This window comes from Aptenodytes patagonicus, chromosome 5, assembly GCF_965638725.1.
Source record: "Aptenodytes patagonicus chromosome 5, bAptPat1.pri.cur, whole genome shotgun sequence".
Taxonomy (NCBI): Eukaryota; Metazoa; Chordata; class Aves; order Sphenisciformes; family Spheniscidae; genus Aptenodytes; species Aptenodytes patagonicus.
Genome location: NC_134953.1, coordinates 13,528,789 through 13,546,207, shown reverse-complemented (window position 1 = coordinate 13,546,207; position 17,419 = coordinate 13,528,789). Strand labels below are relative to the sequence as shown.

The following is a 17,419-nucleotide window of genomic DNA, read 5'->3' as shown; positions in this document are numbered from 1 at the left end:
TCTAGGCTGAACAACCCCAACTCTCTCAGCCTTTCTTCATAGCAGAGGTGTTCCATCCCTCTGATCATTTTCGTGGCCCTCCTCTGGACCCGCTCCAACCCGCTCCATGTCTTTCTTATGCTGAGGGCTCCAGAGCTGGACACAGTACTCCAGGTGGGGTCTCACCAGAGCAGAGTAGATGGTATAACCGACATTTTAGTTACTTTAAGTATAAGCTTATTTTAAAAAGTGTGATTTGTCAAGATTACACTCTCATTCTGTGCCTCTTCACGTAAGAGGGAAAAGACAAACATTAAGCTATGTATGCAAAGCTGGAACTGAAAGTCTTCTTATGAGCCCAGCACTCAGACCAGTAATGTTCACCCACTGACAGCATGCATAACCCAAGATGCAGACTGTCCATCTGTCTCCACATTGTCCTACAGCACTATTATTGCCTTAGATATTCTGGTGTAAACAGGTATATTGATTGTCTGGTTGTAGCCACTAAAAGGTACTTGTATACTGGGATGCATTATTGTACCTCTGCTTATCATGACAAGAGTTTAGAGCTGCAGACACCCTAAGAGAAGGGGATCCAGAGTGGCACGCACAGCAAAGCGTGGTCACAGCGCACACACAGCCTGTAGCGCTGTCAGGCAGCACAAGAAAGGGTAGAAAAGGCTCCAAACCACGCAATAAGCCTGGCAGCTTGTTTAAAACATAAAACATCAGCCCTCACACTTAAGAAAGTTAAAAAGGAACGTTTTCCCTCTGCAAATACCAATCTTTCACTTCGAGGCTTTGCACTAATTTCCCGTTCCTAGGGGACACCGCCGCTTGGCTTTATCAGCATCGCGGCCCCGGGCCGGGCGTTACCCGCGACTTGCGCGCCCCACAGCAATACCGAAAAGTTTTCACGCACACCCCCCGTGACTTTTCACCCACCGTAACGCTAGTAACCGCGACTGCAGCGGGGAGAAGCGAGGGGAAGAGGCCTCAGCACCTCCCGCCGCGAAGGCCACCCACGCTGCTTCCCAGCTCCGCGACCCCCGGGCCGCAACCGCCTCCTTCCCTCCTCAAGGGAAGGCCCAGCAGCCCCGCAACCCGCACGGGCTTACCCGAGAGCCTACGCCACGCTGGGCGGGCCCAGCCGCCGACCCCCGGCCGGGCGAAGGCAGCCCCGCTCCGCTCCGCTCCGCTCCGCTCACCTGCCCGGGCAACGGCCGCCGCTCACCGGCGCGGCGTAACCGGCAGGGCCGCGGCTTCTTTTCAAATCCGACCAATGGCAGTGCGCGGCGCCGCGCGGGCTTCTGGGAGGGCGGACGTTACTGCGGCGAAAGGCTCGACGGGAAGTGTAGTCTTGACGGGGCGGTGGAAGCGGGGCGGGACCGACCTGCCTGGCTGGCGGTCGCCGGGGGAGGTTTCCTCTCGGGCGGCGGCAGGGCTTTGCGATGGGGGTGGGCTGCGAGGGGGTGTTTACTGGGACTTCTGTATTGCACGCACCCAGAGCCATCAGGGCCTACCCCTTCAGCGGCAGCGGGACCTCGACTGCCACGGGAAGGCTCTCTGGCCTCGCCGGGCCTGCCCCGCGGCCTGCCCTCATCTGCCCGCCTCGCCGCCTGCAGCGCCCGGGCTGTGCCTCCCTCAGGTCTGACAGAAGGATATCTGTAAGTTCAAGCTTGTCGATACTCCGGGTGATTACAGTGATGCTATTTCCACAGGCGCTTCGCAGGCTGAGAGGCAAGCTGAGGCTTTGCAGTATAAAAATATTATCCTGTATATAAACAGGATAATCACTGTTTGCAGGTAGTGAAAGGGAAGAGTCCCGGTGACCTGCTCAAGCTGCAGATGCCCTATGTCAGAGCAGGGCTCAGCAGAATTGGGAAACTCCGTTTTTAAGTTCAGGCTGTGCCTGTACCTCACCCTGGGTTACAGTACTGACAAGACTGACAGCTCTGGAAAACAGTAAGGTATCTTTGTTTAAAACTTTCCCCGGGTGGAAATTATTGTCTGGTACCAGGTTTGCGTGATAGGGATTTAATTTCTTAAACAGCAATGAGAGAAATCCTTTGGCTTTATTTTCAAAACAGTGTAATAATGACAAACATATCCTCCTTTTCTAGAACGTCAGGGTATGGGCACGTACAGGTTTTGATAACAAAAATCACCATAAGTTTCTCTTTAGACTCAGACAGGAATTCTTTGAACTTTAATAAGGAACGTCTGCCTTTTTTAAATTGAAATAAAAGGAAAAGTAACTGGAAAGTAGTCAGTAACTACCAAAACCAAACGTTTGTCTCTCATCTGAAGAAAAGAATGCCAGCTAGTGCAAGCAATTCTGTAAAAGAATAATTCCACACAGATCCTGTATCAGCTGCTTTGATGAGGTTGTCTTTAAGATTAAACCCCATCTTTCTTTAAACAGAGGCTATGTCCTATCAGTAAAAGATATGTACTTGATTTCAGTTTGGATGCAGGCCATGTTGCAAGAGTTGGTTTGTTTTAACAGCAGAAAATGATGCAACGTTGAATTTGAAATTGTTTGCCAAACAAAACTGAAAAGCTCTTGTAGACATTCTTTAAGACTTAGGCTAACTTTTAAAAACGTATCTTAGTTTCTATCCTGAACAGAACAGTGAATTCAAACTACTGAACTAACCTAATGCCAAACTACCTTTTTCATACCAGGAAGGGACTGAGAATGGCTCTCAAAGAAAGGGAAAAATTAGCTCTTGGGAGCAAACCTGAAAGTTGTTCTCTTCCACTTGTTGGAAAGGAAAACTGAAGATCTTCTCAGAATATTTTACAAGGTATATTCCTAAAAAGGTCGGGGGCTATTTCCTGCAGAAAATTGTTCTTGCTAAGTTGGGGCATTACAAAGCTCATGGTACAAGCAATATTTTGGTTTTGTTTGAATATTAGATTTCTGAAACTGTTTTTATAATACTGCACATGCTGCATAATTTAAACTAGTGTCTCAAAGGACTACCATCAGCATAGTAAAAGAGCAAACTAAAACGCAGTCTAACATGCGCTCCTAGCCTCACATAAACCATGATAAAGAAAACATTAGATCAGCATAACCAACCCAGCCTGTTTTGGAGTGGGAGATGATGAAACTCCATCTATGTAAATAACCTTTATGGCTTTCCACCAATATATTCTCCTTAAAGTGGTTTGTGCAAGGACAGCCAGTTGCAACAAAAATATCTGCTGCCAAAACTGTTAACTCATTCGCCCCTGAAATTTGATTATGTTTCTTTTCAAATTCTCTATAACTTGTGGAGCAAGGTTGCCACTCCCCAAGGGGAAAAGACTTTTTATAAATGACTTGTTAGAACTCTCACCATTACCCTTAGAAACTTACGCTCCTTATATTTGGGACAGGATTCAAAAGTTGTGGATAGTCTACTCGTCTGAGTGATGAGATGATGCCCTATCTGACAGCATATCTCAGCTAGCTTTTACATTGCTGTCAGAAGTAATTAGAGACACAGTCAACACTGGGACTTGGCCCAGCATCCTTCAGCACATCTGAGCAGCAGCCAAACCGGGACTGGCTTCAGCTTCTTTGTACTCAACTCACCTTCCCCAGGGAATTAACAAAGTACTTCAGTTTCCCCTCAGCCCTCCTGATTCTGCTGTGCTTCCCCGTGCCCTGGCAGCGCTGCCTTCCCGCCCTGGTTGGGGGCAAAGTCCTTCTTCTGCAGGGTTTGTTTGGAGCCGACTGGCACAGAAGGCTCCCGTTCCTTGTCACACAGGTGTCTTGGAGGAAAACGGTGTGTTGCGTTATCTTCTTGGTAGTCTGCCACGTCAGCCCCTTTTCACCCCTATCTTTCAGGGCAGTGCTTGTCATTTATCTTGTTATTTGCACAGTCCTGTGGATGCATTTCACACTTCCTTTAATTTGAACCTGTATAGTGGTACCCTCACTTTCCCGCTCCCATCAGTGTCGTGGTTTAACCTCAGTCGGCAACTGAGCACCACACAGCCGCTCGCTCACTCCCCCCTGAGTCCCCGGTGGGATGGGGGAGAGAATTGGAAGAGTAGAAGTGAGAAAAAACTCATGGGTTGAGATAAAAACAGTTTAATAATGGAAATAAAATAATAACAACAATAATAATAATAATGTAATAATAATATACAAAGCAAGTGATGCACAGTGCAATTGCTCACCACCCGCCGACCGATGCCCAGCCAGTCCCCGAGCAGCGGCCCCCCCGGCCAGCTTTCCCCAGTTTATGTACTGAGCATGACGTCCCATGGTATGGAATGTCCCTTTGGCCAGTTTGGCTGTGCCCCCTCCCAGCTTCTTGTGCACCTCCAGCCTTCTCAGTCGGTAGAGCATGGGAAGCTGAAAAGTCCTTGGCTAGTGTAAGCATTACCTAGCAACAACTAAAACATCGGTGTGTTATCAACATTGTTCTCATCCTAAATCCAAAACACAGCACTGTACCAGCTACTAGGAAGGAAATTAACTCTATCCCTGCTGAAACCAGGACAATCAGTTGCCTTCAGGTGACATTATTTCTAATGCATATACAGCTGATTTTATGAACTCATGACTTTGCAGGCTGTTCATTTCCTTATTTTTCTTTAGTAATATAGGTATGTTTTCCTTTATCATCTCTTCTAAGCAATGGGCTATTTCTTCAGTCTCACGTTTCCCAGTTTGTTCAGTATCATTTTTCTATGGCTGACTTTTGATTCTTTACCTATTTGTTTGTTTCCTGCTCAAGACTAGCTTTAAAGGCACAGACTTAAGAGAAAAATGGCTTGGGTTTGTCGGTGTAATTTTTGTGCTTTAGCGTGCATGTGTTCAAGCTTTCCCCTGAACTGAGCAGCACGGAGGCGGTCACCTGCAAGCAAACAAACGTTCAGGTTTGCCATCCTGTGTAAGTTGACTGGCGCAGCGTTTCATCCTTCAGACAGACATGAACATAGGCCACATTAATTACGGGAGGCGAGGTGACGTGGCCCAGAGCGTGAGGCTCGCAGCAATGTCCAGCGTTAGCGCCTCGGCCCCGTCGCAGAGGCCCTCCCGGCCCCGCTCGGCCCACAGCGCTGGCGGAAACCGCCCCGGCGGGGAGCGACGCCGCAGCCCGCCTTGCGCTGCCCCCATCGCCGGCGGAAAGCGCCTCGGCCCGGCCCGGCCCGGCCCGGCCTGGCGGCTGCTGCTGCGGGAGCCGGGCGCGGCCGCGGGCGCTCCCCGGCTCGGGAGGCTTCGCCCCGGGGGCAGGTGACGGCGTCGGGGCCCGGGAGATCGCAGCGGGGCTGGGCGAGGCCCGGCTGCGCAGGGTGGGGAGCGGGGGCGGCCCGCAGGAGCCCAGCGGCGGCGCGGGGCCGGGCGCCGGAGCCGGCCCCGGCGGTGTCTCCAGCCGCCGCGGCGAGGCGGGCGGCGAAGGGCGGCTGGCCGGGGAGTCGGGGCCCTTTCCCCGGAGGGACAGGGGCTTTCTACCAGCCCCCGGCCTGCAAATGCCGCGGCTGTTTTTGTGTCTAATTTGGTTAACTGAGTAATTGCGGGATGTCAGGTGGGGTGGGAGGAAACTGTCGCTGGAAGGAGCTTGCAGATGCTCATGAGGCCGCTCCCTTGAGGTGCTCTGGGAGCATAAAATACAGTCTGGAAAATGAATCATAGATGCACCGGCAAAGAGAGGGTTTGAGGAGCGCGTGCCATTGTGAGATAGCCAGCCAGGAACCTGGGGACGAAGGAGGGGATCGCTGATGGGCAGCTGGAGGCAAGCCGTAGCGCCTGGTGCTGGACTTGGGCCTTGATGCTTGGCCTCTGGCCGCTTCCCAGGGCCAGGGCTGGCTGCTCCAGCAAGTAAGGTGTTGGGGTTGCCTGTGCTTTGTGGTCACGGTTGTTTAAAAAGTCATTCACTGAGGACAGAAGAGACAGGGAGCTCACAGCTGGAGATACGGTTGTGTTAAGAAGGCTTTATTAGGTACTGCCATGTGTGTTCTTCTCATAGATGCAGTGAGGCCACCTGGTCCCATGCCCATGTTCTGTGTAATGAAAACGTGCGATGTGCTCAGCATACTGTTTTTAAATCTTCGTATCTTCATTTGAAAACCTGTGCATGGCAAACATAGGGATTACTCCTTGAGCAGGAGCTGTATTGTCTTACATAGGAGAAGATTTGAAATATATTAACTGAGATGTATTTTGTTCAGTTTGCATAACTCAAGACTTAGTCTTTGTAAAGAGTGCAATTGCGACAAAAAAGCTATCGCTGTTTCTTCCTGCTTCTCCCTCAACCCTCTGGTTATTCCTTCTGTCCCTCTTTGAATTGTTGCATAATTCTCTGATGAGCTAAAGAGATCATTTCAGCTGTAACCAACCTTTTAATCTTGTAATTAAGCCAAAAAGTTTCAAAATCGATTATTCTCTGTAATACGGTAATATAAATAATCACAGTTTTGAAGGTCAGATCTAGCATTTTGAAATCAGAACGTTCTACCTCTCATCACCAGGCTTAAAACATACCTGAAGACATAATTGTGTGTCTTGGATAATTATGCTTACCAAGTGTATGAGTGTACTTAGGTTCTCAGGTTATTTTCATTTGAACAGCTCTTTAATAAGCATGTGTAACAAAGTGGCTCATAGTGATAGTGTTCTATACTGGCTCTAGCGACTAAAGCAAGTGAATGGCTTTGGTATTTTGAGGAATTAGTAATGCAGTTAATTTTTTCAGTATTAGAGTGCTGTGTGTTTTCTCCACCCACCCACCCATATTTAAATCTTTTGTTACTATGAACAGGAGGCTTTTCAAGGCAGGATCGTTAGGGTCTTCCATTAGGGCAGTTGTACTCATGTTTTCCTAATATAGTGGGGTTCTTAACCTCACAGAGGCTTCTTAACGTCATCACAGCATAAATGATGATAAAATATTTTTCCTAAATGTTTCTATGTTATACCCTACTCATTTGAACTGCCAGTTTGGAGTAAAATTTAATAGGCTGTCAAGATGAATAATAATTGAGAAATATTTTGTGTATGGGGGTGTGTGTGTATATATATATTTATGTATGTTTTACAACCAAAGGAAACCGAAGCTTTACTAACTGGAGGGCAAAAAAAAAATCTACTTTTTTTTTCTTCTGCCTTTTCTAGGGTCTTTCTGTAACTCTGGTAACAGATGCTATAAGACCACTAGTGATGGCTAAGTATTTTGCTTCTTTACTGCTGAAAGGGGCTGAAGCGTTTAGACATGGGTCGGCTGATGAGGCCAAACAACACAATATCATATTAGTCAATGTAACAGCAAAAGTGGCCTCCGTTGGAGAAAATGGTAAGAACTGTTTTCACATTGTGACACAAGTATTTGTCCTATAAATGTATCATCTGTTTTGCCCGACTGATTCATAGTCATGTAGTGAATAGTGTAATTAGTTATCAGGTGTTTAAGATACGTGTTGTGAATAGTAAAACAATTGTTTAAAAAATACACAGTCAAAGGTTTTTTTGTGAAAGCATATTTATATAAGAAAAGAGGACTACTCTTAAATTGTGCGCTGTCTTATTTTTAAGAACAAGTCTGCATAGATGGCTTTTCCGTAGAACTGGTTGCTAAATATAGTTTCTGGGGCATTTGTGATGTGCCCCAGAAAATTAACTCCATCCCAACCAGACCCAGTACACTGTCTCACTTTGGGCTGTGATCATGCTGAATCATGTAAACCAGGCATTTCTGAGCTACTGGTAATCACGTAATTGGAAACCTTGTCAGAGAATCCACAAGCAGGAAGACTGACGGTTGGTATTGTCTAGGTGTGTAATATTCTGATGTCTCGGGATATACTGTTAGAAATGGCTCTACATAATAAATTGAATCCTGTACATAGAGAAGTCAGTATGAGTTTTGCCACTGTTTTCACATAGCCAGGATCTTGCACCATAGTTTTCCTATGGATTTCACGTCCTTGTATCCTTTGGACATAAAAATGGAGTAGTGTTGTTGATACAGAAGGACAGATACAGTCCAGGAACATTAGCTACTTCAGAAAATGTTTTTTATACATGCTGCTTATATTTCATGAAGGGTATTTGAACTGTGTATCCAAATTTTGTTTGGTTCCCTGAAATGCCCCCTCTTTTTTTTTTTTTTTTTTTTTTAATTTCTAAACCTGTGCCTAAGTTCTGCAAATATTTGCATAATGTCTTTTTAGCTCCAAGTCTGGGACTGTTGCCACTTTTTGCCCTACATGATGTTAATTATTTTCTTTGCAGGCAGTGTGTTAGCTTGTAACCTCCAGGTTAAGGGCTGGGGATTAATTCCAAATCTTACTAGTAAAATTTTATTTCTCTCCATGTGTTGTTGATTCTTTTTCAATCATCCACAGAGCTGTATAAATACCAACATGGGTAACCATAGTTTAAAGGTAAAATCTCAGGATTGACTTTTCTAAAATGAAACATATGTTTGAGTTTTATTTCAATTGAGGTTTCAGAAGTTTCATTTTAGTTCCAGACTGCTTATGGAAATTCTTCATGGTGTAAGAAATTCAAGCTTTAATCCTTAGGATTACTTTTTTGAGAATACTGTTTCTTCTTTTGTAGCGTTACATAAAATACAGGCTGTAAATAGCTGTCTAATGGTCCCAGAGCCCTCAGAACAGCTCCAGAAAATTTTACCAAAGGCATTCTGTTGATCACTACATTCTCAACTGTTGTTTTGTCATCTTACTAGAAACTTAACAAGATAAATAAATTGGAACATGAAGTCAATACGTATCTAGAGTAATGCACTTCTGAAATAGGGAAGCTGGCCAAGATACCAAGATATATCTAAATATGTATCAGATTTATAGCTGATAGCTGAAGAAACTGAAAGATTTCCGCTAAAGTGGTGTGTGTGTACGTGTGTATATATATAAGTTCTGTGTAGAAGCCAGAAGACTGGACACTTCTGTGTCTCAAAAATATAAGGTGCCTCAAAAAGATGTGGTTCAAGAGCAAGACGCTTACTGCTTGTTAACACGGGCTAAATCCAAGGAGCAGGATATGTTACAGTGTAGCCATTACAGTATTTCAGTGTAGTATTACTCATCTTTCTGGCTCTGACACCCAAGACGGAGCTTCTTTTATTCTTGGCAAGTGTCAACTGTCTGTCTTGACAGACAGAAACTAGTGCCGTTCTCTGACATTATGCACTGTTCCTTGGAATGTCATCGTGGCTTTGGGCACTTGGAGCTTCTCCTTGAACTCCTGTGAAGATGCGACTGGAGTGGGATAGTCACGCCACTGACCTTCAGATGTTTTAACCTGGGCTTCCTGTAGAGCCAGTGGAGAGAAACGCTCAGAATAGTTTCAGGCTATTAGTTAAGTTAAATTCTTGTTCTGGAAGTGCAGTTATGCTATGTGGTACAGCTAAGTAATATAACCGCAACCTGAATTGCCCTCTGGAGGAGCCTTGCTTTCTTCACTAGCCTCGTAGTTTAGGTGTCAAAATTAATGTCTAGTATTGGGTGACGCAGTTATCCTACAGCATGATAAAAGGGCAAGGAATGAACATTTAGAAAACAAATTTCTTAACCGGTGACTTATCTTTAAAGGACTTGAAAATAATGGCTCTGTGACAATAGGAAGTGGCCCAGGATATTGAGGACATTTCCTGGTTTTGTCTAAGCTTGCCTTGTTTTTTTTTTTTTTTTAAGCTTATATTTTATTAGTATTTCAGGCTGGGCATTGCCCATCCTGTAGGAAAAACAGAAGGCAGGGAGCTTAATATACACTAGACATCTGCCCTGCATAGAATGAAGTCATACTCCTGAAAAGAAGGGCCTGTATTTGTGCCATGCAATCGGACTACAGTGCTCTTTGCAGTCCTTGAAGAGAAACACACTCTTCTTCCCTGAAAGTGGACCAGCAGATGAAAGATGATGAAAACTCATGAAGTCTCAGTTGCTTCTCAAAGAGTGGATTAATGAGCAGCTTGTTTTTTAAACACATTCTTATACCATTATTTTCAGCCAAATTAGCAAGTAGATCTATGTGGCCAAACAGGTGCTGGGACAGCAGAAGAGCAGGCAGAAATGCTGGTGGGACAAAAGGGCTGCTTCTCTTCTGTTAAGTGGTCTTAGATTGGCTAAATTGCTTGTGAAGTTGCATCTTTGGCAATTCTTCAGCAAGGAGTCAAATACGCAGGTGGCTGGCTGGATTGCAGCCTTTGGGCATATCCAGACTTGCAGAGTTAGAGAGAGAGTATTTCCAAACGTAGTTCAACCTATAGTTCTCCATTTGATGCTGCCCTGCCTGATGTTGTCACAACATGCTGCAGCCAAGGATCAGCAGAGTTTTGAAACAGGCCAGGCTTCCTTACTGGAAGTTTTCTCACAGCTGAAACCTGAAGAAACTGAAAGGTTTCCACTGAAATGATAAATATTACCAAGCACTGGCTGATCTGACCCTCTGTAGTCAGAATAAACCCCATTTTGCAAAAACTGAGGTGTAAATGGCAAAATTCCATTGTTAGTAATTCAGTTTTGTGTATCTGAATTTCCCTTTGCTGTTTCAACAGATTATAGCACTGCAGTTCCAGTCAGGTGCTTTTGTATAGTGTTACCAAGTACTGTCATGCTACCACGCTTCATCATATATGTGGGTGTACTGAAGAATACACACACATTTATAAAGCACCGTAAGATCTTTCTGGGTGAATGGCATTATAAAATGAAGAGAATTATTCCAACAATTAATCCAAATATTCTATATAAAGCAGATTTTGGCATTGTGAAAATAACCAAAACATGCAACAATTTAGGGGTAAGGGAGGAATCCTTTTATTTTAAGGATAATATTAGTATAAAGTTAGAAATGAGTCATTCTCTAACTAATTTCTAACTGGGTGGCTCATGCTCTTGGCAAATTAATTATCCACGACAAGTGACTCAGAAATAGATGTTATAGTTTTATTATTGTTTTAATCAGATGGCTATTGCTGTTACAAATAAACATGAGGGTTGATTTCAGGTATAACAAATGTAGCTATACCCTGCAAATTATGCCACAGTGCTGCTTGAGGTTGTTACACATGCCAAATTTTTTTATCTGATGTTTTGTTTTCAGTTTTAGGTGGATGATGTAGCTAGCTACTGGGTGTCTAAAGCAGCTGTGGCCACCAAGAATCTCAGCAGTGACCTTGGGCAAGGAAGATCTAATGTGGTATGTATTTCTTTCCATCCAGGAACTGTGATTTATTAAAGCTGCATCACAGGAACATTCCTATGAATAAACTTTTCACCTCAGAATTCTTAATAAATTGTTTGATGAATATTATTGAGAACATTGACGTGGGGATGATGGGAAGATCCACGCCATCTTTGCTTGGGACGGGTATAGTAACACATTGTTGGCTGTAACCCTCTCTCTCGTTTCCTTTTCCCTCCCCACCCTCGCCCCTCCTCCTTGGCTGCAGTTCGTAAGGTGGTATCACAATGGAGGTCTGATCTGATGAAACCGCAACTAATGCCGATGCCTGCCTATGATGGGAAGAGAACACAGGCCACAGATTTGGGATTGCTGGCCTCTTATTAGGCAAGTCTGTTGTTCATCTTTCTCTTTCCCCTCCAGTTCTCTTTGTTCCTGTCCTTCCTCTGTACCATTAACTCATATCAAAGTTCAGTGTCCCTGGTTGCGGGGAACCCGGTTTCATCTGGCTATACATACACTCTTTCCTAAAGAAGTCAGGTGTTACCTCCATGTTGGACGTTCATCATGCAATGAAAATATGGAACAAAATTTTATTGTAATAGTTCGGAATGATTTTCAGCTGAAGTAATGAAGAGGAAAGTCCGGCACATTTTAGTGAGATGTTCATGTTTCTCAACTATGATTCTTAAACTGTGAGTTTAAGTTTCTAATAACATCAGAAATTATTCACGTTCGTTGCAGATACCTATACATCCTTGTTCTTAAAAAGCAGGCTATTTGCTAGTGTAGCTGAAATTACTCCTGTACTGAGACAGGAGAATGTATTAAGAAAACTGCATTGAGTGGTAGTTTCTATTCTCTTTATTTTGTTCAGTTGTAAATATAGTAGACAACAGATCAAATAACTATTGACGTAGAGAGTAACACAAATTATGTCAAACAAGGATTTCAAACAGCGTGTTTTGAGGTCAGTAACCTGTGTGCCTAGAACTTTGGTCACACTGGTAACGGCCAAATGACATCACTTATGTGGATGTACACACAAAGACAAATAGGTAGCTTTTCGCTGAATTTTACAAGCAGAACAGCAAAATGTCAGTGAAGTGAAAATGTATGTTTCCAATAGGCTCAAGGACCTTCAACAAAGGAAGATAATACTGATGAGTTAATTTGCTGAAACTGCAAGGAGGGTTTTTTTGTTTGTTTGTTTGTTTTTTAAACCTAAATGGATCCTGTTTTCAATGAGCAGCATGAAGGAGGAGTTTTTCCAGGGCCCTGCCATATCAAATGGAAGACAGCATGTTCTGTCTGATGAAATGTAAGTTTGACTGCTAATCGGCCAACCCAAAGCGTTGCTAGATTAATAGCCAATTTTGCTGAGAATACAACTGCTGGGGAACGGAAGCTGTTTCTTGAATCTATGATTGGCTGAGAAAAATGGGAATTCCTTTTAAGAAAATTAAGATGTTCTGATGTTTTTCAAACAGAAGTCTTTCAGATTTCCATTTCAGCACTGACCCTGCCTAGGCAAATGAGTTAAAAATCTGAAAATGACTCTGGAATACTGCAACTAAATTTTCCTGTTGGGGGGCATGGGTATTTTACTTTCCATTTTGGGTTAAACTGATCCAAATACAGGTTTTAGCTCAGAGGTGAGACCTGTCTGCAAGTCCTTTCTCAGCTCTATCACTACTTTTTGTTTTAGCATTGTTGCTTTTGTTTCTTTAAATGGGAGGTGAGAAGAGCAGTTATTCACAGTTTGTGAAGTGTCTGAAGATCTGTGGGTACAGAGCACTACATAAGTGCAAACTGTTTAAATTCAGAACTATGTTAATGTCTTCTTCCTTTTTCCTTATGCCAGTCTGTGCTGTGAGTGAAATCAGTCTGCTTAAAATCAAATTTAAACTTGATGAATAGGGGCGGAGAATTGTTTTTTTTTTTGTTTTAACCACAGACTTTCTAGTTCACTGAAACTAGGGTTCCAGCCTGATTGCTTTCTGCAGGAAGGAGATCTCTTGGTTTTTTAATGTTTTCATTGATTTGGTAGTCTTTGCTAATCCTGTGAAAACAGTCATGATGTGTCAATCCAGTGCTGTTTGCATTTGCCTCAAAATGTGGGAATTAATCTGCTCTAAAAATGACTTGGTTTATGTATGCATTGTTTAGTTCATATGTTCTGGGATGATCTAAGGCCTGAAGACTGGCAATGGTAAGGAGATCATAAATCAGACAGCTTTTCTTGGTTTAGGATTTTAGGTCAGGCATATCAATTCCAGCTTATACTAGATTTCAGTTGTGCCTGTGAACGGAGACTAGGTCATGTCATGTAATTTGTGGGGATTCTCTTATTTGCAGTCCTTGACCACTGATGCCTCATTACCACTGCAGCGGTATTTTCCTCATACCTTCATCTGATGGGGTAGCTGTACCTTCCTTTCTGGCTTGTGTGCTTGTTCTCTTTTTTTTGTTTTTATTTTCCTTTCCCACTAAGAGGAAATGGAAGGAAGATAAATGTCTCCTTTAGTATTTTAAGTAAATTTTGTAAATGGAGGACAAGCAAATCAATTGGTGCTTGCTACTTTTAGAGCAGTCAGGCAAAAAGTATGAGATTGATGTCTTAGCCCTATCAGTTCTGTTTTCAGTGGATATACAGAGGTTTTGTAAACAAAAAAGGTATCTTTGTCTCCTGTTTTACAGGAGATACACAACGCTTTTGCTTTCTCTTCCCATGTGTGAAATCGCTGGCACCAAAAGTAACTCTGTAGCTTCTTTATCTGACTTCCATGTCAAAATTAAGGATAAATACAACAAATTTGGTTAGCAGTGTTCATGAGATCAAGGAGTCTGATTTACCATTCTGGGTTAAAAAGAATAATAAATGTGTATAATTAGGACTTTATATGTGAGTGTCAAAATAATGCTTTGGTCCCAAGGTGTTCAGTCATCTGTTACGAGATAATACAAAATCTTTTGTGCTCCGTGGTACTTGGCATATATATTTCTTCGACCCTTTCAAGTTAATCATTGATTCAAAGAACTTGTTTTGATGACACAGATGGTCTCTTTGAGTCTTAAATTCCCATTAGACCAAGTGTGTGTTTGTATTAGTTATGTTTTATTACAAGAAAACAAATATTTTGGTGACACTAAGATTCCTGCAATGAAATGCAAGTTGCCTTCTATGCAGGAGAGACCCTGGAAGTTACTTTCTATTGTTGGGGGTTTTTCATGATGTATCTAATGAGAAGACAGAAGTCTATGATTATAGTTCTGTTTTTCTTTTTTTGTGTGTACATAGTTTGTATTGACCTTGTGAAAACCTGAAAGCTCTAAACTGGCCTCCTGAACAAAATGAAATGCATTGCACAGAACAGACTATTCACTGTAATAGTTACTCTGAAAGGTCACCAGTCCCAGAAGTATCAGAGGATGTAACTGTGGCAAACCAACCCAATGTTAGCATAATGTTTGGTTGTTTCCCTTCTTTGTTACTAGGTAGTTGGAGCCTTTAGGAACAAATATGTCGTTTATAGCACGGCCCCTTCCTACAAAAGACTCTCATTCGTAGCAAACATGGATAAAAAAGATATTTTAAAAAAGATTAGCATTTGAGTTTTATTGTCTGTGGTTTCAGCTTAATCTCACAAGGACATATGTCGTGGTTTAACCAGGACAACATATTAAATGTTTTTTCAGCATCAAAAACCTAAACAAATCTTTGGTTTATCTATCTGAAATATTGTTCAAGTACTAAAGTTTTAACTCTAGATTAGTTGTGGTGTTTGGACTTAACCCTGTGCTTAAATGCTCATTCAGACATACGCTTGCTTCCCTGCTTACTGAAGGCAGTTGAGGAGAAATACCAAAGGTGTGGTGTGTTTCCATTTTACAGTGATTCCCATCTGTGGACTAGTTTGGAAGAAGGAAAATAAAAGCTCTGTGTCCTTTCTACCCTCTGATGGACACTGTGTGTTCCCTACTGGGTTAGAGGAGTAAGCCAGTTTTGTCTGCATTGGAGATATGTGTGTCTAGCTAGAATAGTTCAGAGAGCTGCCTTTTTTTCCTCTTCCACATACAGGCATAGAAAGGCTGGTTCCCTGTTGTTACCTGATTCATAATCAGTAATATCCATGGGAATTTCATGTTAGCATTTAAGCTCTGGGAATACAGACCAAGGCAAGTGAAAAATACCTGTGCAGCTGAGTATTGATAGGAGAACCAGTTTCTCCTCCTCTTCAGATGTGGCAGTGCTGAATGAGGAAGAGAGAGTCTTTTGTAATTGTCAGCCATTCTGTTGTTGTCTTTCAAAGTGCATGGTTTAAAACTGTCACTTCCCTCCTGATGGCATTATGAAGGACCATATAAAAACACCAAGTTGAAAAGAAAGTGAAGACGTTCAGCCAAGCAAAACCAGTATGTGTACATACATGAGGGTAATTGTCTATGGGGGAGCAGTCGGGAGCAAAGGCCGTTGTTTCCTCTACCAAATGCTCTGCCACTTGTTGCAATCATTTTTTTATGATGATGAACAGTATTTCTCAATCAGTGGGTTGTGAGCTTGCATGTTTTCCAATTACATTTTGTATATTTGTTTGATAGTTAAAGATAAGCAGCAGTACACTGAGCCAAATACTTAGGTACGAGATAGAGTGGATGGGGGCAAAGGAGAGTGTATTTGAAAGGAGATTTTTAGCTTTTTTACAGACCAAATAGTTTGAATCCATTACCTGGCTTTTCCTTTTTTTACGAACTCTGCAGAATAGAAACTATGGCATAGAAAAAAAGATGATTCACCTCCATACACCTACTTTATCTTCACTGGCTTGTACTCCTAAGCAATAATCAAGGACTAGATTTTAAATGTTTACTAATTTGGGGAGTTTTAGTTGAAATGTCTGAACTAAGGCACTGAAGGTTTTTGTTTCCTATAAAAGAAGGGCACCAACAGCTCTGCCAGGTATCAGTTAAAGTTGTGGAGCGTAAATTCACCTGCAAATTAAGTTGTAATTGTCTAGTTGGACACAGAGAAATAGAGGTATTGGCAGGGAAGGCTTTAGAAGGAAAAGGTTCTCACTGTTTTGTGACTGCTGCATGCTTTTTTTCAGTTGGGATGAAAGACGGCAACCACAATCTCTAACCTCATCTCAGAACTGCCAGAGGATAACTGTAGAAACCGCTTGGGCCACTGCAAAGTCTGGCCACAGGGATGGGCAGGCTGGTAAGACCAGACTACACCTATGTACTCTTCTGACTGTTATTCCCTAGTCTTGGCTATTGTTGTTAGATATGTAAGTCATGTCCTAGTCCAGACAACTTTTTCCAGGTAGCATTCATACTGCCTTGCCTGGACACTCAGCTTGGTGCTTGGGCCAGGAGATCTATCTATGCCCTATTTGTCATCAATGAAATAAAAGAACATTCCTCCTGAGGGCTGTTCAGACTGCCAAAGCTAAGTTCCTGCTTAGACAGAGTGCCTTTCTCCATCTTTCTTTCCCTTGATGAAAGTGAAGGGGAGATGAGCTTCAACTTTGTGCAGGGGAACAGGACTTTTCTTCATTAAATCAACAAGTTTTGTTTAAGTGCCCCGGAAGGCATAATTGAAAGGAGCCTGCACCTGGAGGTGGGTGGGGAGAGAAGGAACTGATGGTCTCAACATAATCTTTCTTGGCCTCAATCTGGCAAAGATTTAGGCATATGACTAAATTTATGCCCTTCACTTCCTTTGTCATCTGCAATCAGTTTCCCCTCTCAGATGAGTTAGTGTTTGGGGAAAGCAGAATTCTCGTGCTAGCTAGCTGTTGTCATAGTAAGGCTTAGCTTTCCTGAGACCACACTGATAATACTAGAGCCCTTTGGGTCCCTTTTTAAATACTCTGTCATTGCATTTTCCAGATAAGAATTCTACACAGTTTTAGAGCTGTTTTGTCCCATTTGATTTATACATCTATCATTTGTCGTTATATAGTTATGTTGACTGTTGGTCTTCTAGCCCTGCAATTCAAAGTAAGGGAAAAAGAGCATCAAAATATATTTTAAACATGTGTCAACCGAAGGTCCTGCATATGCCAAAAAAGTATGGGTTTTTTTTCCCAGTTCTGAAAAGAAATTAGGAAGAAATACTGGACTCCTAGACTTGGCACTTTCCTTTTGGTATGTGTGATATGTGAATATACCTAAACCAAATCAACAGTATCTGATTTTTTGCAAGGAATGTTCTTATTTTTATGTTAATTTATTAAGCTGTACTGTATTTGCTTTATTTTCAAAGGGATAACATTGAAT

General features: G+C 42.7%; 2 protein-coding genes across 5 annotated transcripts in view; one reads left to right on the top strand and one right to left on the bottom strand.

Annotated features, from left to right (window-relative positions):
• KIF20B (kinesin family member 20B) overlaps positions 1–1,133 on the bottom strand; it is a 44,345-nt gene extending 43,212 nt beyond the window's left edge. Inside the window, exon 1 of the mRNA XM_076338737.1 lies at positions 1,101–1,133. The gene's annotated coding sequence lies outside the window, so the exon portion shown is untranslated. The remainder of the gene's footprint in view (positions 1–1,100) is intronic.
• Positions 1,134–1,428: 295 nt separating this feature from the next.
• PANK1 (pantothenate kinase 1) overlaps positions 1,429–17,419 on the top strand; it is a 49,998-nt gene continuing 34,007 nt past the window's right edge. Inside the window, exons 1-4 of one of the 4 annotated variants that reach the window (XM_076338733.1) lie at positions 1,429–1,649; positions 11,054–11,149; positions 11,403–11,521; positions 16,243–16,355. In XM_076338733.1, the coding sequence (XP_076194848.1) occupies positions 11,469–11,521; positions 16,243–16,355 (166 nt within the window). In that variant the 5' untranslated portion in view covers positions 1,429–1,649; positions 11,054–11,149; positions 11,403–11,468. Of the gene's footprint in view, positions 1,650–7,207; positions 7,278–11,053; positions 11,150–11,402; positions 11,522–12,360; positions 12,456–16,242; positions 16,356–17,419 lie in introns of those variants that run through there. The other 3 variants (XM_076338732.1, XM_076338736.1, XM_076338734.1) reach the window with 3 other exon arrangements.